The sequence below is a fragment of the Brachyistius frenatus genome, unplaced genomic scaffold, assembly GCF_029030835.1.
Source record: "Brachyistius frenatus isolate BFR_SWC_R1_liver_20210118 unplaced genomic scaffold, ASM2903083v1 Contig_1, whole genome shotgun sequence".
Taxonomy (NCBI): domain Eukaryota; kingdom Metazoa; phylum Chordata; class Actinopteri; family Embiotocidae; genus Brachyistius; species Brachyistius frenatus.
The window spans coordinates 8,292,235-8,315,282 of NW_027210600.1; the positions used below are offsets into that span (position 1 = coordinate 8,292,235).

General features: G+C 41.1%; 1 protein-coding gene across 2 annotated transcripts in view; it reads left to right on the forward strand.

The window, feature by feature from the left end:
• The window catches only part of si (sucrase-isomaltase), a 68,965-nt gene that overhangs the window by 6,570 nt on the left and 39,347 nt on the right, over positions 1-23,048 (forward strand). For both annotated transcript variants that reach the window (XM_069687644.1, XM_069687558.1), the window contains exons 7-19: positions 2,507-2,678; positions 3,050-3,149; positions 3,788-3,900; positions 4,025-4,150; positions 6,423-6,554; positions 7,070-7,189; positions 11,059-11,172; positions 11,837-11,921; positions 12,591-12,708; positions 15,112-15,283; positions 16,661-16,777; positions 18,647-18,801; positions 20,718-20,802. In XM_069687644.1, the coding sequence (XP_069543745.1) occupies positions 2,507-2,678; positions 3,050-3,149; positions 3,788-3,900; positions 4,025-4,150; positions 6,423-6,554; positions 7,070-7,189; positions 11,059-11,172; positions 11,837-11,921; positions 12,591-12,708; positions 15,112-15,283; positions 16,661-16,777; positions 18,647-18,801; positions 20,718-20,802 (1,609 nt within the window). The remainder of the gene's footprint in view (positions 1-2,506; positions 2,679-3,049; positions 3,150-3,787; positions 3,901-4,024; positions 4,151-6,422; positions 6,555-7,069; positions 7,190-11,058; positions 11,173-11,836; positions 11,922-12,590; positions 12,709-15,111; positions 15,284-16,660; positions 16,778-18,646; positions 18,802-20,717; positions 20,803-23,048) is intronic.

Sequence of the window (23,048 nt, forward strand, 5' to 3'; positions counted from 1 at the left end):
TTGCCAGATAATAATGACATGGGACCCCTTCCCGTGTAAGAAGTTTGTTTCCCACAGCAACCAGTAATTATGTTCACGTCGATCCACGGCACAACCCTCGGTAAGCCCTGGGTGACATCACAGTGATGGATTAACCCTCGGAAACATGTGCCCAGAACACCATGAGGCATTTAACCATTATTATCATTCATGCTGTATGGAAGATGACATTTTGTGACTAATAAGGCAAAAATAACCCGTGCTTATAGTAGTAGTAGGATGTGATAAACAGAGCTAAACACCATGAGCATAAATTTATACACTAATGGTGTTTTGCACACCGCTGTGTTCTGTTGTTGTGAATCAGAGCTGAATGGTGCATGACAAGTTTTCCCACCATTTAGTTTTTAGTTTGGATTTCTTTTTTTTTTCTAGGTAAGGTAAAAGTTAAAGCTGGGTTGGATATCAGTAGGATATTGATGATATCGGTCTTGATATCAGCATTGCTACTTATCAATAGTCTTTTTTAAGGAGCAGTGTGTCGGATTTAGTGGCCTCTAGCAGTGACGTTGCAGATTGCGACCAACTGAATACCACTCAGCTGACTCATGACTCTTATCTTCCAAGCATGTAGGACAATAAACGGAGGCCAAACAAACACGCAAAAGGCCCTCTCTAGATAGAGTTTTTGGTTTGCCTGTTCTGGGTTACTGTAGAAACATGGCAGCCTCCACTGAACAGGACCTGCTCCCCGTGTATGAAGGTTATCTGTACTACAGACCTGTCAAATCAGGCCCAACAACCCATTTAAGAACATTCCTCTGTACTCACGCCTAATATAACATGTTGCCCTGACATGGCCAAACATTTAGCAACAACAATACTTCTACACTTTATGTATTCTGGTTCTATCATTTCAGTGTTTTGTATTTAGTTGCTTTATTTATTTATTTTTCCCCATTATGAAAGGTTGTCCACCTACAGCAATTCTTGTCTTTAACACAATAGCGATTGTGACATCACGACAACCTTTGGTTTGGCTCACTACCTTCCATTACATACTGGCGCATCAAGCTGCATTGTCATCTGTTTCAACACTGCACATGACCTTAAACCAGAAGCTGAGATTGCTCTCAAGATTCATTAGTAGATTATCAGCTTTTTTTAAAATGTATTTTATTTTATTTATTTATTTATTTTTTATCAGACTGCATGACTGTTCTTCCCCTCTCATAACCCTGTCTTTATGGGACCACTTGCGAGGTGAATAAGCTTCATCACTGTCCTGTGGTGTTTTCAGGGAATAAGTCAGACATTGGCTTTTCAAGAGCCTTTCCTTTTGTTAAAATTATACTTCATCAATTTTAAATGTCTTAACTTCTCTGCATTCTGCCAGTTGCAGCAAAACCAAAATTAAATTTTAAACCATTAAATGAATGTGAACATTTTACAGGCCCTTTGGACAGTGTTCCCTAGCGCTCTTCCAATATTCATTTTATAAGTAAGTCATGCTCTATTGAAGGACAGTGGGCGGTAGAACGTCACCGGGTTAAAGCATAGTTAAACTTTCACAGAAGAATAATAAGCTGGGGGGAAACTTTCAGCTAAATGTATGTTCATAGTTAATAGAAATGGGTCTTTGTGGAGTTTGATAACTTCCTGCTTTGGCAGCTGTTATTGTTATCAGGAGCACCATCACATCTAATATTTTATAGACTTTTTTAATAACATTGTGATAACGATACGAGGAGCACATTATCAGTAAAAAGTCCATAACGTAGAGCCATAACAAGAATTACACATTTACTTTTGATATAATTAAATGGCTCCAAGTCATCATTGTTGTATCTACTATTTAGCTCCACCTATATCAAATGTTAAACTTGACCGATGCAGAGTGTGCACATGCAGTGATGATATTCATAATTATTCTGCTCTGTGACCTTGCTGCTTTCCATGTGGGCGTTCTCTTCTGGTGATAAAAGCTACTTGTAAACACACTCATTCACTGAATATCAATGCAGCCATTCACAACAGAGCCATCTACTCTGACAGTGTTAAGTCGAGCTGTGTCATGTGATTAAATGCACTACCTAATGAAAATACTCGTTATTTCAGCCATGTGTTACTATGAATATTCAATAGCAACAATATTCACTGCATTTACAACCTTTTTGACAGCTGTTTCCAGCTCCAGCAGCCCGAGTATTTCAACTACCAGTGTATGTCTTGTTTTGAAGACTCGAGAAATGCTACCATGAGGGCTTATTAGAGCTCGAAGGGATGGTCTGTCTTCTCTCTCTGGTTTTTCTTTTGACAACTCAACCCCTGTTCCCACTCCCACTCTCTTTCCCCTCGTTGCATTTCACTCTCATTTTCTTTCTTGCCTCTTTGTCTCTCACATTTCTTCTCTCTCTCTCATCTGCTCTCCCTTTTTTTTTTTTGTTCCCCCACATCTGTCTTCTCACTTCCCAGTGGTGATAAGTTATTGTTTTCTTTCTTTTTTGTCTTTTCTAAAAACATCCAGGTTCGACACTACTATGGCTCCACTGGTGTTTTCAGACCAGTACCTGCAGCTGTCTGCAAAGCTTCCATCCCATAATATCTATGGCCTGGGAGAGCATGTGCACAGGAACTATCGTCACGACACTTACTGGAAAACCTGGCCCATTTTCACCAGAGATGCTTTCCCAAATGGGGTAGGAAGGGAACACACACACACACACACACACACACACACACACACACACACACACACACACACACACACACACACACACACACACACACACACACACACACACACACACACCACTGTTGACTGAAAAACAAGTCTGCTGAAGTCTACCTTGGAAGTGCGTGTATGTGCATAGTGTGCATGTGTGTAAGTGGCATGTTTACATGCACTCTCTACAAGTGTATTCTCCTTCTCAAAGGGCTTATAATTGAATGTCTTGTAAGCTGATTAAGCAGTATAGTCACACCCTCAGTCTCAGTAAGTCTCCCACATCTCCCTTGTGCCTCTCACCTCTTCCCTGTATCCCTCCATCCCTCTCTACCATCCCTGCAGGGAACACATAACCTCTATGGACACTATCCCTTCTTCCTCTGTCTGGAAGATGAGAGTGGAAAGTCATTCGGAGTCTTTCTCATGAACAGCAATGCTATGGGTAAAGATACACATACACACACGCACACACTCAAGAACACATTCTGGTATTTTGGATACACAGAAATATGTGTGAGCACAAAAGCACTGACGCTATCCTATAGGGGGTGTGCACAAATGCAAAAATTATGTTTTTGACAGATGAACATACAATATGACACATACTTACACATGATATGCACACACATATGCAACACATTAGGAAAAGAAAGTCATTATAAAATGGTTCAAGGGCACATGAACCATCAGTTATGCCTCATCCTCTGAACACAAATGGATCTACCGTTGCCTCAATCAAAGAATTGTGCTGACAAATCAAAGAGAATATTACATAGCTGTTTTATCTGTGAAGGAGATGACTGAAAGCAATGGGAATGCCCAGTGACATGTTGCTCTTGCTCATGTCTACAGTCTCCTTATATAAAAGCTTTTTTTTTCTTTGAAGGATTGTCTTGAATGATACATATACTGTGTCATCTGCGTGAAGCAAAACTCCTCCAAAGATTCTATAAGGAAATGTGTGAAAATAGATGTACAGCTGGTTCCCAATGGTTTGAGAAGGCACTTTAGGGTTGTGATTTATAGTTAAGGATAATATGAGGACACAGTCTGCAGTGCCTCCATATATTTGTTTTCCAGAGGTGACTCTGCAGCCCGCCCCGGCTGTGACCTACAGGACAATTGGAGGAATTCTCGACTTCTACATTCTCTTTGGAGACACACCAGAACAAGTGGTGCAGGAGTTTCTTGAGGTAATTTTTTGAAATCAATAAAATATGTGGGGGAGGTTTTCTGTGTACGTCTTGTTGTATGAAAATGGTTGGTGAGTTCCCTTGGTGCAGGCATTGCATTAAATTAGTCCATTATGCTGTTTAGCTCATTGGCAGGCCTGTCATTCCTCCCTACTGGTCGCTGGGTTTCCAGCTTTCACGGTGGGACTACGGCAACCTGAGTGAGGTGAAGAGTACAGTGGAGAGGAACCGCGCCATTGGCATCCCATATGTAAGATCCGCTCTGCTTGCTTTTCATTCTGCTGCTGGTTTATTTATTTTGCAAGCTGTCTATATACATTATGTCTGACAATGTTTTCCTCAACCCAATCTAAAATTGCTATCAAGGCTACTGCTGCGTCGACCCACATTTGTTATTTTGTCCCCATATCCCACTGATAAAATTTGGAATTGTTTACAAATTTTTACCTGTGTTATATTACAATATTATCCACATGAATTTCAGACGCATCAATGTTCTCACGTGTTTGACACTTTCACACTCAATCTCTCAGCTCTATATTGTAAATCGCAGGGCTATACATTCTTATCAGAATTTGTTTGTGTTGTATTGCTTACCACAATAAAAAGGGCACAATAAACTCCTGCCAGACTAGATGTAAGGCGGGGCTGGAAGTTCTCTGTGTCTCAGAAACTACCTGACAAAATGCACCCAAAGAATGAGGAGCGCGAGATCATGATCAACTGAAAACATGGGACTTGTTTTCATTGATATTGGACACTCGTTCCAACTCATGTATTTACTTTGTTTTGCAAAGCAGGGAATGCAAATTGGGAGGCAGGTCTTTGAACGTAACCTCAGATGACAGGTGCAGAGACATTTGCAGGATTGTCCTTATCTTAAGACAAAATATGCATTTTAAAGGCCAACTGTCTGAAATAATATAATGGCATTGCTGGGTCTGTGTGTGCAGGGGGGGGGTCTTTAGCTGCAGCTGTATAGCTTTTAGGGGGGAAGTGAAGGCAATCCATACTTCACCTTGTGCACCCCTTGTTAAATTTGAACCACTCATGCACCACTGTGTGGTTTCAGAGGCAAGAGCCTTAACCACTACACTATCTGTGGAGACGTGATATGAAGGTTGAAGCGGGAGTCCGACAGACAGTCAGAGTGATAGGGATGGCCTTTAGCTTAGATGGGCTAATCCAGCTTTCTGTCAAGTAATGGAGAGTCTGCTTGGCTCTATAGGTTCAGTCCGGGAGCCACTATTTTTCAAGCGTCACCGAACGTTAGCGCTGATCAAAGATCAATCGACCGAGCTCCTTTCATTATCTCATTCATCCCGATCTGAATGTTAAAACTACTCCAACACCTCTTTCCTTCTGAGACATTTGATAAATACCAGTTCTGGTTGACATTTACTTGGGAATGAGCCTTTGCTTATCTTTGTCGGCTCTGCATCACTGTAAGAACTCCCTTCAATGCGGATTACTGATGTTTAATGTACTTGTTGTTGTTGTTGTTTAATTACCAAGGTAAACTCCTAATCTTAATCTCTACATGTCCCCAAAAAACACTTCAACTGTATTACAACTCAGCAGTGATTGCACCAATCAAGGATGGAGTTTGAACTCAATCTTAACCTTAGATCAAATACAAACAACTTTCCCACCCATCTCAATATTTCACCCTGATCATCTCCAACCCCCATTACGTATCCAAAGACATTAGGATGCAGCTGCTTTCTCTCCTGCTGTACTGAGGGACATGTTTGATAACCATTAGATAGACCACAGAGGATATTATCACATTCTCCCTAATATGTCTGGAGCTGATTACCATTAGACGAAGGACCTGGCAGAGCCTTCCAAACCATCTGCTCTATTGATATGAAGTAGATTTTGGCACGTAGCGGACAGACAGAGAGCAAGCATAAAGTCACAAATTGGCAAAAGAAAAAAAAGGGGGAAAAAAAGTGTTAACATTTCCATTGTCCTCCCAAGGTTTTGCAGCACATTAACGAAGTTGTTTTCACCCATATCAGGGTTCTAAAAGTCCCGCAAAGGAAGGTCAACAGACAAGCTAGCCGTTTAAATATTTGTTTTTTTCAGAGACTCAAAGTGCAAACGTTTAATAGTGTTTTTATTAGCTCTGCTGAGATGAGAATACGGTGTGAGGAGGATACATTCAAGTCACTCTGAAGATGCTGAATTTGTAGTGGATGGGTCTAAGTTATGCACAGAAGGGGAAACATGAGTGGGTACATTTAAGAGGTGGGTCATTTTGAATGTATTACACTCATGCAAGATGCACATGGGATTTTAATAGATGGAAGCCATGCCAGCATTTTAGCATTTCCAATTAAGCTTTGAATATCTAATGACATCTAACCTAATTGAAGTAAACTCATCAAGTTATTCACACAACTTCTCAAAAGAAGACAAGGAGACTGATATTTTGTGGGACGATTTAGACATTTTTAAATGTTCTTCCTGGACTGCAAAACTTCAATACAACAGGCATTTTTCTTCTCCCCATGCAGGACATCCAATACACCGACATAGACTACATGGAAGATAAGAAAGATTTCACCTATGACAAAGTGAACTTCAAAGAGTTGCCTCAGTTTGCTGAATACCTCAGTGAGAAAGGACAGAAATACATCCTCATCCTGGTAAGATACATAATTAAATCGAATAAACTTTAAACATCCCAATGCAGCTATAAAAATGCTGTCAATTTACCATGTGATTCAGGGTTTGGAAGAAGTCATGAACTATTAGCCACATGTTGATGCGAGATGTGAGTTGGATGTAAACATTAGCTATAAAGATGCCTGACAAAAGAGTATTTTTAAACTGCAGGAGTTTACTATAATATTGAAGTAAAGACTGGGTGGATTCCAATAAAGAGCATTTTTATTTTTGTATCACTCCTGACAGACGTCAGAACGTTGTCGCATCAAATTTCATTTAAACATGAACCCAAATACTGTTGTGTTTTCTGAGTCAGCTACACCAAAGAAACCGTGTAAACCACTTCAACAATTCTCTGTAAACTTCTATTATGGTGGCAGCGATGCAATGCATTTTGCAGCCAATATAACAAAAGGCTGTTCTTTGCTAAAAGTGAATTTGAAACAGTGTTCTGTCCCTTAATATTCTTACTATTGTACTCCTTTGTCTCCAGGATCCTGCGATAGCCACCAGTAAGAGGGTTGGGAATGCTCCATACGAGGCCTATGACCGCGGGACTCAGAAGAACGCTTGGGTCACTGAATCAGATGGGAAAACTCCTCTGTTAGGAGAGGTGAGCTGCATTTTATAGCAAAAGAGGAGGCTGTGAGTAAGTGAGAAAGGTTGAGTCTACTCATTGTGAAGAACAGGTCGAACGCGTGTGTCAAAGGAGTGTCATACATTATAGCTTATCTCGCATTCATACACTGTAAAGAAAAGGTATAAGCCATAAAGACCACACAGGGAGCTTAACTAGACAATTACCAAATAATTTTGAAACTTGAAATGTGCTTGGGATCCACAAAAAGGACAGCAATGCACTGTGCTTGATTTGCACATCCTTGTCAATTAATTATTTTGAAGCTTTTAAGGGTGAAACTTTAGCATTTCATCCATCAATTAGGTTATTCAATCTGAATGCTTTTAAATGTCGTAGTGATCTTATTCATGCTTACCGTTCATCTTGTGAAAGTTATTAAAAAAACATAAAAAACAAAAACTGAAAATACCCAGTTGAAATCCGCAGGTTGAAAACAGACGGTTTTGAGAGGTATTTAAATGAATCTTCACAAACTGAAAATGAGATAGAATTTAATTTATTTCCACAGGCCTGTTTAGTGCACACAATGATTCATAGCTATAGTGACAATACATATATAGATATCAGATGGAGATATCAAATATCCATTAAATATGCATTAACATGATGAAATAACAGCAGTCTAAAAAAATGTTGGTACACTTTGTTACCCAAAATCTACTAGCTCCAAATATTGAAGGTCTTTACACAGAATTAAAGGTTAATCTGCTTAATATATTGATATAATGTGACTGCACATTTAATCAAGGGATTGTGATGGCTGATGGTTTTACTTGAAATAACTCTTCACTCTGTTGGAACTAGAGAAACAGTCTACTCTAATTTGGTTACGGCAGTGATGCCTCTTTTACCTCATAAACAATAATGACGCAATATGCGATACCATTATCGAACAACATTGTTATTGAGGTAAGAGGTCACAGTTTTGCTCATCACGAGTCCAAGGACATGAGACTGAAAATCCGAATTAGCAGCTTCTTACCCAAATAAATCAAACAGTGCTGAAGGTCCTTTACATGTTTGGCCATTTGGTGTTTGAGTTTTTGCAAAACATACAACAATAGTCATGCAACATAATCATTAATATTCATTTGCTATGTCTATGCAAGTGTGACTGGTTTTTCATATTCTCCATCAAGCCGACTAATAATCCCAAATGGAAGTTCAAGCCTCCGGCATGTTATTTTTGATCCTTTTCCCCACAGAGCACATGTTTAAAAAGCTCTCCCCTGCAGAGAGGGTGGCGGTGGGGGGTAAAAGTATGTCGCTCCCATGCTTTTATAGTGTTGCTTTTGATTACACACACGATTAGGCCCAATCCCTCTGATAATCGCTTTTTTATGCTGTTTATAACAGGTCAAACATATGCATTGATTCTGCATTAGTCTTTAATCTTAAAATGTTCTGCATGACCACATCACGTATTAAGTGTGCACGTGTGCAAGTGTGTGTGTGTGTGTGTGTGTGTGTGTGTGTGTGTGTGTGTGTGTGTGTGTGTGTGTGTGTGTGTGTGTGTGTGTTGTGAGAGAGTGAGACGTGGGTGGTGGGGGGGGGGCACTTGTGTGTTCAGCTGTGTATCCATTTCTCTAAATGAGAAGATATTCTTGGTTGTTGTTGTGTGCAAGCATGTGTGTGAATATAATTGATTCTCCTATATTTACATATGAATGTGTGTGTCCTGGTTATAAAAACAGTGGGGTCTTTGCCAAACGACCTTTGCTGTTGCTGTGTCAGTAATAAAGGAGATGCAGCGACAGGTTGGTATTTATTCTGCTTTTAAGACAGGTAATTGCTCGCCAAGATAAAGATAAAAGCGTTCCCGGGTGTGCTCGAAAAATCGCAGCAAAACCTCAGTCACACAGATGAATATTTCTGTTCAGACCACAGAGGTAAAAATTGATGGTAGTAAATAAAACAGCAGGGAGAGAAAAGGGGAGTCTATGTGCGTTTATAGTTAGGGATGACAGACACATACATGGACAGAGAGAGAAAGGCAGGTGTACGCAGACAGACACACAAATAATAGATTAGAGGAAAATGCACAGGGAGACAGACTGGCTGTCTTACTGAGTGGCACTGTGACAGGGACGTACACAGGAAGCCAGCCATAGTGAGAGACAAGAGACAAAAAGACAGATTATCAGGTACACACAACAAAGGGACAGACGAAATGGAGGGTAGACAGACACTTTAGAGAGGAGGCAGGCAGAGGGACAGAGAGAGACAGCAGGTAGAAGAGAAGGGAGACAGACGCGTAATGACACAGATAGGCACACTGACAGACAAAAGAGCACAGAAACAGACAAATATAGAGTGAGATATGCAGCCACAAATGCCAGCGGATTCGTTGAGTGTTCCGCCTGTTGTCAGTATTAGTACACAACTGGAGATGACAAAATCTGGTGTCGAAGGAAGGACTGACTCAAAAAAAGAGAGACGGCATCGGCGGGGGACTATCAACAAGCTCTGACCTTGGAGTTCTGACCGCCTGCCAAAAACAGCCGCCTATAAATCTGCCAGTGTGTGTGCGCGTGTGTAGATGTGTGTTTGTGTGTGCATGTGAGCGTATGTAAGCATGATTCATGTCTTTGCCACAAACTGGGTTGTAAACTTATTTCCAGTGGAAGTAAATGTAAAAGATAGCTGGAGTGGCGCAACCTTGAGATTTAATATCTAGTGTGCTGTACAGAAGGATTCAAACATCAGAAATACACACACACACACACACACACAATATCTGCCTTTCTCTGTGGATTAATCATTTTTCTCAATACATGTCATTAAGGACGACTTCTAACACAGTCACGTCTAGAGGTTTCTATTGCATTATCGATTTCTCCTCTCCTCTCCTCTCCTCTCCTCTCCTCTCCCTCCTCCTCTCCTCTCCTCTCCTCTCCTCTCCTCTCCTCTCCTCCTCTCCTCTCCTCTCCTCTCCTCTCCTCTCCTCTCCTCTCCTCTCCTCTCCTCTCCTCTCCTCTCCTCTCCTCTCCTGTATTCTCTTCCTCAACTCGTCCGTCTCTTTATCCCCTTTTTCCTTTACCATCCCCTCCTCATCAATCCCACCCCCTCCCTCACGTCATCTCTCTTCGGTTCTTTTTTTTGTTTTTTGTTTTTTTTTGCAAGGAGCACATGTTCGCAAATGAAAAAAAACAAATGGCACTCCTTTAGGGCGCTGTGACATAATACAAGATTACGTCAAAACCAAGTATATGTCTGGGCCATGAAGGGAAGATTTTTAATTTGAAAAAATGGGTTTTAAATTGAAACAGGACGTTACGGCATTTTGCTGACCAATGGTGAACTTATCAGCCAATCACCTGGTATTTGGCTGACAAATGGTCTACCTTTGATCACTCAGTCAGCAACAGAAATTTTGCGACAGCAATCCAGCCAAACAGTTTTCATCAGAGAAACAGCAGGAGGCTTTTATTGTGAAGCAGTTGCTGGGAATGTTATGTGTTTACTGTACATTGATTTTGGGCAATGCTGTAAGTGGACCCGTGAGCGTTGTATCTTTTAACTACCGGTAAGTGTCTGTAGGCTTGAGCTAACCTTACCACTTCACATCCTGGTCATATCTATAATCATACCTGTCGTGTATTTGGACGACATGTTACATTTGTTCCAAAAAAAAGTGGGTTGCTTGTGCTCCTATTTTTCAGACTTTACTTATCTATTTTTATGACCAAGGGTGATTGAAATTTCCGCACCCTTTAAGGGATTAAAACATTTTTTGTTGTCCTGAAACCGAGTGATGCCAAAAAATTGTTCCCAGAGTTTTGTTCGAAAACTATTAAAAAGTGCTTGTAAACAAACAGCATCTTCTGTTCTCTCCCTCACAGGTGTGGCCAGGGGAGACTGTATTTCCAGACTACACCAGCCAAAACTGTATCGACTGGTGGGTTGATGAGTACGAGCGACTCTACAATGAGATCAAACATGATGCCCTCTGGATTGTAAGTCAGTTTGAAATGGATATGATGAAGGCGCACATTCACTAATTAGATGGTAAATGGTCCGCACTTGTATAGCGCTTTGTCGCCTTCATGGTCTTTTACACATTTTTTTTCCACCCACCCATTCACCCACTAATGAGACTGAGCTGCCATGCGAGGTTCTCGCCATCAGGAATACATTCACACACCGATGGTACACCATTGGAGGCAACTTGGGGTTCAGTGTCTTGCCCAAGGACACTTAGGCATGTGGACAGGAGGAGGAGGAACTGGGGATTGAACCACCAACCTTCTGATTAGTGGGCAACCCACTCTACCATCTGAGCAACAGCCTCCCCAACGACAGAAACTCGCATTATATTGTTAACGATTCCTCAGCTGGAAATTTGGTTTTGAATCACTCATCACTGAGGCTGTTTGTTGCAAAACACACAATTTCCCATCTTACTTTATTCTGAACACCTCAGCTCAATCCAGGTCACTTTACCAAAACTTATCCTGAAAATAAAATAGTTATACAGTATGTGAATAAACCTCCAGTAGATGAATCCTGTATTCACACCACTACTGTAGCATACCATAGATCACTGTAATTATCCATTAAAATGATCAGTTAAGTCTCATAATTGTGTTTTGTTAAACATGTCTTCATATGCACTTGCAGGACATGAATGAGGTGGCTAATTTCAAGAAAGGCTCAACGAAGGGCTGTGCTGATAACAACCTCAACTACCCTCCCTACAGTCCAAGTAAGACACATTTATTTCTATGTTCTGAGCAATTATACTGAATAGCTGCTGTTCTTATGCAGTTTAAATATGCATCGTGTGTGTGCTCATTTAGGGAAGTGGTTGAATCTTGAACTTGTGTCATGGATGCTTTGTTAGTTTGCCCTTTCCAACAAAACAAATCGACAGTTTATGACAAGCAGAACAAAGTACTCTATGTTTACCCTAATACAAAGAAACAGAAGATGTCATAGGTGTGCAGCCTGCAGCCCAAAGGTTGTGCACAAGTTGATAAATGAACCACAATAGCTCATAAAGTAAGTTAAAGTCTAGAGAAGAAGTCATCTGAAATAGTGGTTCCCTAGTGAGGAATTTTCAAAATGACTCTTCTGCCACGTCTTTTATTCCAACCGAGTCCCAGACAGGATGATCATAACCGGAAAAAGCCGTGCTCCCTTGCTGCCACCTGTTTTATTGTACTTCTCCTTAGTCATCCTCTTCCTCAATCACTCTACTTTCTCTCATTTCCTCATTGTTTCCACTTCCTATTGCCGTATATATCAATGTCGAACCCATTCGTTCTGTCCCCTTCCTCCATGGCTCTCCCTCCCTTCACTGCATCCTATATTCCACACCACTTCTCACCCTGCTCCATCTCTTCACCTCCCTTTATCTTTTTCTCTCCCCCAGAGGTTCTGGATGAGGTGATGTACAGTAAGACTCTGTGTATGGATGCCAAGCAGGCCTGGGGGAACCACTATGATGTCCACAGTCTCTATGGCTACTCTATGGTGCTGGCTACTGAAAAGTGAGTGCATCCATAATCAATGACAGCAGCAGTTTGGCCAGCTCGCGCTATGAAGGCCAACTTGCTGCCACCGCTTCAGAGCAATGAGGCCTTGGCAAACTCGCAGTACACTGTGCAGCGGGAAAACAGTGTAACACACACAATCTTCGAAATCAAGCGCTGTTAAATCAGAAATAAGTGAGTGATGGCCGTGGGACAGAATTATGGAGCTGACATGCAAAAGTGCAACAGAGAAATCTTTCAGTTCAGTGCAGTGCAGTGACTTATGCCCTCCACTAAATCATAGGCTGTGACTCTTGCAGACCAACTGCAAGTTGGATTCCATGTGATGCGTGCAGAAATGTTTTAATCAACCCTGCTCCCAGGGCGCCTGACTGAATTTTTCATCTGGGTCTGGTGCTGAAACAGTTACCTCAACAAATCTATGAAATATGAGCATCGCAAGTTTCCGTACATCAGTGATATAATCTAAAGACGGTTTATGATTTTCAAAAAGCCATAAATTTGTTTTTAAATATTGCATAGTTTATGCGACTATTGTTTTGTCTTTTTTAATTTGTTGTTTATCAATGCCTGGTAGTAATGCATCACTACTGCCAGACGGTGGCAGTAATGTACCTAAAAGCTGTTTTCCAACCACTGTTTAACTACAGAAGGAGAAGACATTGCTACCAGTCTGATGTTTAATGTGCAGAGCAAACAACGACCCCCATCTTAAAAATGGCAGCCAAAGCATGCTTCTCATCAGCTATATCAAAGGCGAACGTTTTCAAAGTTTGATGGCATTTATTGAGCCTGAATTTACCACCTGAATGAGTCTCTCACTCTTTCTGCGTGGGTGCGTCTGTACATGTCTGGGACTTCAAATACTAGTCAAATAGTTTCCAGCTATCAAATAGTATTTTTGTTTGAAAAGCCTGTCCCTAATAATCAATTCCAAGGTATGGAAATAAACAGATAAAAAGATTGTTGATAATTGCTCTGTGAATTGGCTTAACAGTTGTCCTACTAAGGAATTCCGGCCATTTTATGCATGATGCACTTGCATTGTGCCTTGCTACTGTAACTTTACTTAGGAATGATACAACAATGAGGTATGTCTTGTGTGGCTAAAATTGAAAGGAAATGGAAACTGGCACTAAGAGACTTGTGAGCAGCGGATGATGTTCACCAGAGCACAACAGATTTGTCCTTCATAGACCATCAACATAGCAAGATAGTCTGATGAATACATTTTCAGAAGCCTGGCACATGAGTAAGTACACAAAACACAAACCACTTAAATGTCACAAAGGTACAAAGACTGCAGATGTATTTATCTTAGTACAGGAATTCCTTAAGTCTCCAAGCCCTCAGCCAGTCATTTCTTTACAAGGCTTAAGTGGTATCGGATGCCAGAATTCGAATACATGCTAATGGTGATGGTATGGGAAATTGCGTCAATTAGAAAGCAGTACACACCTGCACTAAAGGGCTTTTGGCTGATGGGAAATAACACCCCATAAAACTAAACAAAAGCAGTGCACAATCCTTGATGCCAAGATAAACTGTATCATATTTTGAGTATAAAAAGGGGAAAGTATGTTGCCTGAGCAAGACAATTTAATCATCAAAAACATGGATAAGATTCTAATTTACCAGTTTTTTTTTCTCATTGTATTACAAAGGTTTCTTAACCTTTTTATGTTTTACTTATCTAACAGTGCAGTTCCACATATTTTAACATTCAGCAGTTATCATATCCTGATTCATCACTGCCATAAAGCTTTCAGATGTACCTCAGATGCCAATAAAGATCAAAGCATAAGGCCACCGTAACCTTTCAGGTGATACTTTTCCCCCTCAGTGTAGCATCAGTGTTCCTTAATACTATACCTGCAGAGGAATACGAGTGTCTTTCAAAAATATATACTACAGCAAAGTTGCCACACTACAATATTTTTCCAGAGATGTATCCACATTGTACAGAAAATAAAACTAGAATGTACACAAAATGTGTGCATGCAATATAAGCCCTCTGAAGTTGGACTTGCTGACTCTCTGTTCTTTGGTATTAAAGCAAGCTCATCTTTCTTTTGTCTCCTTTCTTTCTCCCTCTCTGTTTTTATCCCTCTACCCACTAATTAAAATGTATTATTGGCAGGAGTCGCATTTTGTAAACATTATCAGGACTTTTGTATTGTCATGGAAATCAATGCTGCTTCGATTTCCCTCAAACAAAATAACAATGTACAGTAGGGAAGAAAAAGTGTAACTCGTCTGGCTGCGTCCGGGCGTTTGTTCTTGTGTCTGTGTGTTGGATATCTGTTTCTCCCCAGCGCTCTCGCTCTTCCTGTCCCCGTGTCCTTTTCATCTTAATGACCCCCTGCCTCTTCTGGTTTTCTCCTTGCTGTCATCCCACAGAGCTCTGCAGCGCGTGTTTGGAGAGAACCGTACCCTGATCCTGACCCGCTCCTCCTTTCCAGGTGTGGGAAAATATTCAGGTCACTGGCTGGGGGACAATGCTGCCAACTGGAACGACATAAAATGGGCCATCCCTGGCATGCTAGAGTTCGGCCTTTTTGGCGTTCCCTATGTGAGTAGCAAACCTTCCCAGAAGGGCAAATGTTCATATCATACTTAAAGTAAGTGAGTGACACAAAAAAAAAAAAAAAAAAATTCTCTAACTGGCTGTCTTGGCAGAATTTAAGACTTTTCACTTATTTAACAGATTTAAATATCTCACACTAATTAATTGTATTAACACTTTAATTTAGGACTCATTTCCCTCTTGTCAAGTAAACTGCACTGTGTGCTAAATCATACCACGCTCCCTTCACTGGTATAGGTACATTTAATTTCAGACTCAGATTCCCCTCAGATATTTCAGAGAGAGAAAAGCCATCAGGTACGTAGAACATTTGTATCATACAAGAAGCTCTTGTAACAAATCTGAGAAAGCTGTGGCTTGAGCCAGTCTTAGCTCTAATTCTGCGTGCCGGTTCTGGCTTTCAGATGGTTCTCGTTTTTGTCTTTTTAAAGAGGATTCAACTGCTAATTGAGATCTATGTTGAGACATAAGAATTAAGACAGAGGGGCAGGCAAGAAAAAGTGTGTTTGGAATGAGATCCATTAAAATCTCTGGGAGAACAACGGTTCTCTTTGCGGGAACACCAACCGCGTTAGAAAAACAGACTGGAGAAAACACACTGGTAGTCCCTACCCAGGTGCACTCTGGGCACCAGGGATACACGCATGCAAGTACACAGTACAGAGTGCAAACAGCAGTACGAAAACAAGGGGAGTCGAACGCAAACACACTCGCACACATCCACACAGTCCTCCAGCTGTGCACATCGGGTGGTCCTATAGATGCCAACTACTCCTGGTGGGACTGTGTAAAGGAGATTTCAGATTCCTTAGAAAACACACACACACACACACACGCTTACACAAAGACAGAGAGAAGGAGAGAGAAAGCCGGAGAAATGGGATTTGGATTGATTCCCTCCCATTGAGTCTGTTGTAAAATGTGTCCAGGGGTAAACAATAGAAAGCAAGCAGTCTATGTGGACTGGCCTTTGACTGAAGTCTCTTTCTTGGACTCCATTGTGCAATTAATGTAAATAAAGATTTCTGCCTACATCTACTGTCTGCCTGTAAATCTTGACTGAATTGAACCGACATCGAGAGGCATTTTAAAAGACAAATATGTGGCCAGTTATCACAGCAATGTTTTTTTTTTTTTTCCTACTGTGGATTTGTTGACTTCAGATGCCGGTGTTTTACTTTCTGAAGGTTGCTAGTTCGACCTTTAATATCTTGAGATACTTTATTACATTTTTTATATCTCCAACTGGAATCCACAACAGCCATGTTCTTTTTTTTTTTTTTTTATTAAATAGCAATCCAGCTTTGTGTTTCTGTTCCAGTCTGACTAAATGTCAACCTGTCGGGCCCTCTTGTGTTTCAGATCGGCGCTGACATCTGTGGATTCTTTGACGACTGCAGTGAAGAGTTATGTCGTCGCTGGATGCAGGTGGGGGCTTTCTATCCCTTCAGTCGGAACCACAACGCCCAGGGCTACAAGGTACTGTAAAGGCATTTTGTCCTACAATTCTTATATTAGACTGTCAGTTTTAGATTTATGTATCACACGGCAACTGTTTGGTCTAAAGGGCTGCAGGGTATACCCTTCATTTCATAACCCAGTATAGGAGCTATAAACTCCAAGCGGTTAAAAACATAAACTTCTCTCCATATCTATGGTGATTGTCATCACACCGGCACTGGGTTATGAAATGGCAGCAGTGGGACCTTTTGAATTTGGGGTTTAACACTGGGAATGTAAACTGTTGAAAATCATATTGGCTGCTATGGGTAACAAGAGCCTGAAGCAAAACGTAGCTCAAGAGCTCCATGGCACACCGATACTCGGCGAGAAGGAGAGTTTACACTTTAGTATAACATAAAGTTAATGCTAATTTATGTTAAGTAATTACAATATGACGAGCCATATGGTGGATACACAGGCTCTATTTTGTAGAATATCAATGTAGGTGTAGGTGTGGGTGTAGATACAAGTATCCTTTTTAGCCTAACCATAAGACAACCATTTTTCAGAAAGGGACTTGGGGATAGGAAACAGTGAGTGCAGCTACATAATGCAGTGATCCAAACAGCCTGGCTGTGCCGAGTTACAGTTGCTAAGCTATGACTGGACAATCACTCTTCAGGGGAGGGGTTTAGAGAACATCACTTAGGTTCGGTATTTGAGACCAAAGCTGACCAGACTTACAATGACAACCAAACAGGTTTATTAATAATAATTTGGATTATAACAAAGATAAAGTGATATTTGTGTTTATCGTCAACCAGCACACGAGAAATTGAAATGTCACATGTCAGATCGGTGGCTTCGTGTCACTGAGAGACACAGACAAAGCACCTGCTGAGTGTTTATATTGCCGTTGAGCTATTTCTGTAGATGAACACAAATACCTTGGGTGAAAAGTCAGTCTACAGCATCGCATAGCGAGAAAATTGATGCTCTCACAACATTCTTCATTTGACATTTCCATGCTCATCATCATTGCTGCAAAAATAGCAGCGTAGAAGTAGGGCTGGGAAGAGAGGGTGGGTGTGTGTTTGGAGGGGTGGGGGGTAGTATTTGCTGGAGGACAAGAGACATGATGATGATAAATTTGATGTACGATTTCCTCTAAATGAGACAGCTAACGTGTGACCTTTGCTTTGCCCTAATCATGGCACTCATCACATGCCCGTACAGGCCAAGCCAAGCCAGGCCAGTCCACACACACACACACACACACACACACACACACACACACACACACACACACACACACACACACACACACACACACACACACACACACACACACACACACACACACACACACACACACACACACACACACACACAGTTCTCATCAGACTCTCAGAGGTGCTGAGGGCATACATGATTAGCCAGATGAGAGGAGCCCGGCCTGTTAGCAGCTAATCACCCTCTCACTCGATACTATCATAGAAATTAAATCATAGCTCTTTTTTTTCTTTTTCTCACTTTTTTCTTCATTTCTACCTCAAACACAAGCTCTAAATTTAGATTAATCCTATGTTAATTTCTATGTTATTTATTGTGAGTGAGGTGGATGGACAGTTCATCCAAAAAAAAAAAGAAAAGCGGATGTTAAAGAAAGTAGTTCCTTGTTTTTCCTTCCTCCTTTTTTCCCACATCATCATCGCTCCTCTCCACACAATTCCCGTCACTCAATTTCCCTCATTTTTCTCTGATTTTTTTTCTTTCCCACATTCAAACAGCTTCTCTCATTCCTCCTTCCATGTCTTTCTCTTTTTTTCCCAAGTAGATAAAAGACAAATCTTTATTCCCATTCAGTCTCGTTCTTCATCCCCAACTCCATCTTTGTGTCTCCAGCCTCAGGATCCAGCTGCATATGGCCAGAACTCAGCGGTGGTGGAGAGCTCTAAACGTTACCTGATAATACGTTACACACTTCTGCCTTACCTCTACACACTCTTCTACAAGGCCCACACCACAGGGGAGACTGTTGTACGTCCTGTCATGCACGAGTAAGTCTGAGCGAGCCTCTATTCGTTTAGCTTCTCTAACTCAATGCAATCTCTCGTTTAGCTTTTCTTTGATCTGTCTTTGTAAAAGCTGTACTGCACATTTCAGGAGTTTATTTTCTATATTGGCCATACTACTTTCTATAGTATAACACGTGTTATAGGAAATTGGAACTTCATGATTTCAACATGGCTAAACGAGCATTACTGTAAGCAAACAAATTAAAAAACAAAGCTCTTATTAATAAAAGCACGGCCACTTACATTGCTGCGATGTGGTTTTGTTCATATCTACTCTCCAACATTCTCTTCTAAACTTGTTTTTGTCTGCTGTCCAAAAACTTGTACAGTTCTATATCCTGCTGTAATTACAAACCCGTCTGAACTAACACGTTCAAGCACTCGTTTCCGCCATCAAAATATTTACTGAATCACAAAGACACATGCACTGAGACACGTGATAAACTGTCCAGAAAATCTCTGTTCCAAGGCTTGATTTTCAGTTATTAGGGTAGTTACGCATCAGAGGGATTTTGATTAAAACTTTCTTACTGCTGGAACAGAACGGGAAGTTATGGTTTTACTTTTACTCTCTATGCAGTTAGCTTAGTCGGAAAATGCTCTGCTGTTAGAGGGATCCTTCTCAGAATCTGAGCAGCAAAAAATATTCTTCTGAGAGTTTATCCTTCGTCAATAAACACATGAATATTAGTTAAATCAACAATTAAAAAAAAAATACCCCACGCAGGAGGAAGGTGGCATGGAGGCATAATATGGCATTCGTATGATCATGAGAGTAAAACTAATAACTTCAGAAGTTATTAAGCCTGCACTGTGCACCAGCAAAAATATGACCACAGCTGTGACTGAGCAAATTATTGTACCCCAAACATCTAATGTGAATCAGCAAATACAAGCACAGCTCCAGCGCTCTCCCTTAACTGATACTATGCTTCATATCACTGAGACACTTGCGTCAAGAGAATCGTCCATTTATAGAAAACGGTATACAGTTTGATTCAGCGGCAAAGGTTCTGAAGGAGCTCTCGAAGAATCCAATCAGCAATGATAATTCTGCTGAGAGAGCTAATCCCCTAAATAAAAAGTATTGCTCCGTGCTTAAGAAGTATTAGCAAGGAGTGCATTACAAGCCTTGAAACAACTAAACCACCGTGATCCACCATCCTGAATGAATGCAACAAGGATGTTGCAATTTCCCCTAAATACTAAGCTTTTCTATTCTGAATTGGACCAAGACAACATGCTGGCTACCCTTAGATAAAGATGTAGAATAATGGCACTGTTCCAATTCATCGGAGATGTTATACAGTAACTAACTAAAGAACTAAATGTGAAGCAGCAACATGTTGCAATTCTCCGGGAATCCCAGCAAAACCCATCTCATCTAAGAAGTACAACTCATGACGCGAGATACTAACAGGAATCCTGATAGTGCCTCTCCTGTCCTTGCAAACCAAATTAAGAATTGGCAGGAGTTTAGTTATAGATGTTATTATAAAAGGGGCATTCAGTCTGAGTTAAATGTTCTCCAGTGATCAATAAAACGGCATTCATATAGTCTAGTACTTAAATTGTTGCTTTTAAGTTTAAGTTTGAACGAGCCAAACATTCTACAACATATTGCAAAAACCGATCAGCCAACGCAAGCACGACTTCTGTGTGCTGCCTGAACTAACACTGCATGATTATATCACACTGCTATAGCTACTAATACAATGATTAATAAGCAGGCAAATTATATGTGCATGGTGTGCAGGTTGGTATTATTAGTTTTGCTGTTGTTAAACAAGTTTTAAAGAAGTGAAAAAGGCTGTTGGGCATAAAATATGTTCTTGTTTGCCAGAACATCATGACTACGACATCCAACTGATTCTATACTCTTCCTTGTGACCCCCAAGGTTCTACTCTGATAGTGCCACCTGGACAGTGGACCGCCAGTTCCTCTGGGGAAAACACCTGCTCATCACACCTGTCCTGGACCCGGTCAGCCAACGCGCGCGCGCGCGCGCACACACACACACACACACACACACACACACACACACACACACACACACACACACACACACACACACACACACACACACACACACACACACACACACAGGAAAAAAAACAACACACGACATAAATACATACAAATACTGAGCATGCGTGGACATGCTCACTCAAAACGTAGCCTACTAACAGCACATGTTCTGTATCATATCTGGATACAGATCACATGGAGAACATACGGAATTATATATGAAGTACATAATGAAATGTCTCTTGTAGTTGAGATGATCAGCTACTCACTCGCACGCCCATGCAGGCACACACACAGACACACACACACCCTGACCTCCGCTGGGAAAACATGACATGGGATTTTCTTTGTTGCCCTCCCCTCCTCTCATCCCTCTTTCTTCTCTCTTCCATATCCTCCCTCTTTTCTCTCAGCTCTAATGAGAGCACTGACCTCATTACTAGCAGATTAGAAGTGTAGATAGAAGAGTGTATGCTTGTGTTTGTGCGTTTATTTCAGTGTGTGTGTGTGTGTGTGTGTGTGTGTGTGTGTGTGTGTGTGTGTGTGTGTGTGTGTGTGTGTGTGTGTGTGTGTGTGTAGGCGCATGCAGCTGTGTGCAAACGTAAATGTGTGTGCCTGTACGTGCATATGTGTGTGTGCATATGCAGCGATTGCGGTCATGTCAAAGTGGCCCGAATAATAAGCAATTTAGCACGGCCTCTTGTGAATTACAGAATAGTGGAAAGCGAATTGGATTCATTGCGGGGCCGGGGATAAAGTAACTTCAATCAGTGTGATTGCGGAAAAGTTTCTGACACAAGAAGTGGAGGGTTTTTGCTGGCAGTGCGTCGAAGTTTGAGCCCCACTGAATTGCAGGGAAAAGGAAGAATCACAAGGTGACTGAGGAGGATGTTAGTCTTGCACCTACTTGGGATCCTTTCACAGCCAGAGACACAATTCAACTGTCATTGTGTGGTTGGAAGCAAGATAGGATACAAAGAAATCCATTATCAGCGTGTGTTAGGGACCGGCATCAATTATGGCCAACTGCTAATTTTCCTTCTGTTTAAAAGCAGTGTGCTTTCCTTCAAAGTGGCCTGATAATTGGTCAGAGGGAAATGTCTGCAGTGGAAGTACATCACCGCGGACGGAAATTATGACCTTGCTTGAGATGCTGAAGAAATGCTATGAATAAATTTAGAGTACCTGATACGAACCTATCCAGGACTTACATTAAACATTTGCTTATTATGTAGCAGGTCATTATTTTGCTTACAAACTGCAGGGGCAGTCTGTCTATGTTAGGACATCATCAAATCCTTGACCTGCACAGAGGATGAATTCAGCCCTACAATTCTCACTTCATACATCACGGCACGTTGTGACAGCTCTGTTCAAACCACAATCGCTTATACATTACAGTAGGAATAAAACGACAAGTTTTGTCTTTACTTGAAGAAGTTTAAATTTAAAATCAATTTGCCCAACATATTATCCACAAACAGAGTTTCTAAGCTTTGGAAAATCAAATTCAATGTCCTCAGATTTTGGGTTAAATTCAAGCGAAACACTGAAGAGGCACCATGGTGATTGATCAATACTGACAAGGCCCCATACTGAACTCCCCCCTCCCATCTCGGCATACTGAAGTTCATTTCAGGCAAAATCAATCAATAAATAAACAGCTAGCAAACAAGAAACGGTATAGATAATACAGAAGCTAGCCAGGTACCTCTGAAAACAACATTGTTTTGAGAGTTGAGTTTTGTGTAGGTTGACAAAAGAAAACAGTTTTTGTTGTGTATTTGTGTCCAACCGAGACTAACTATGATTTATGATTGAATCTTCTCGTGCATAATATGTTGAGCTTTTTTTTTCTAGGATGTAATCAAATAACAGGACATCATTGAACGTGGCCAGTTGCATTAGATTCTATTATTATGCTGTAGAAAAGTAACATGGTTAGAGTCACAGAGTAGCACGAGGACGTGAACTCAGCCGGACTGCTGCTCAGAGCTTTTGTTTTCTTCGCTGTGATTCTAGTCTGGAAACCCTGTTCGCATTAACGTTTTCACAGCCACTCCGACGGGCGGACCAGTCAGCGGCCGGTGGGGGTGGGGGGTGGAGGTTAACTTGAAGGCAAGTGTTTTTTTTTTCCAAATGTAGACGCTGCGGTGACAGAGTTTTGACTCATATGTTGATCAATTGGTTAAAGGTCGCT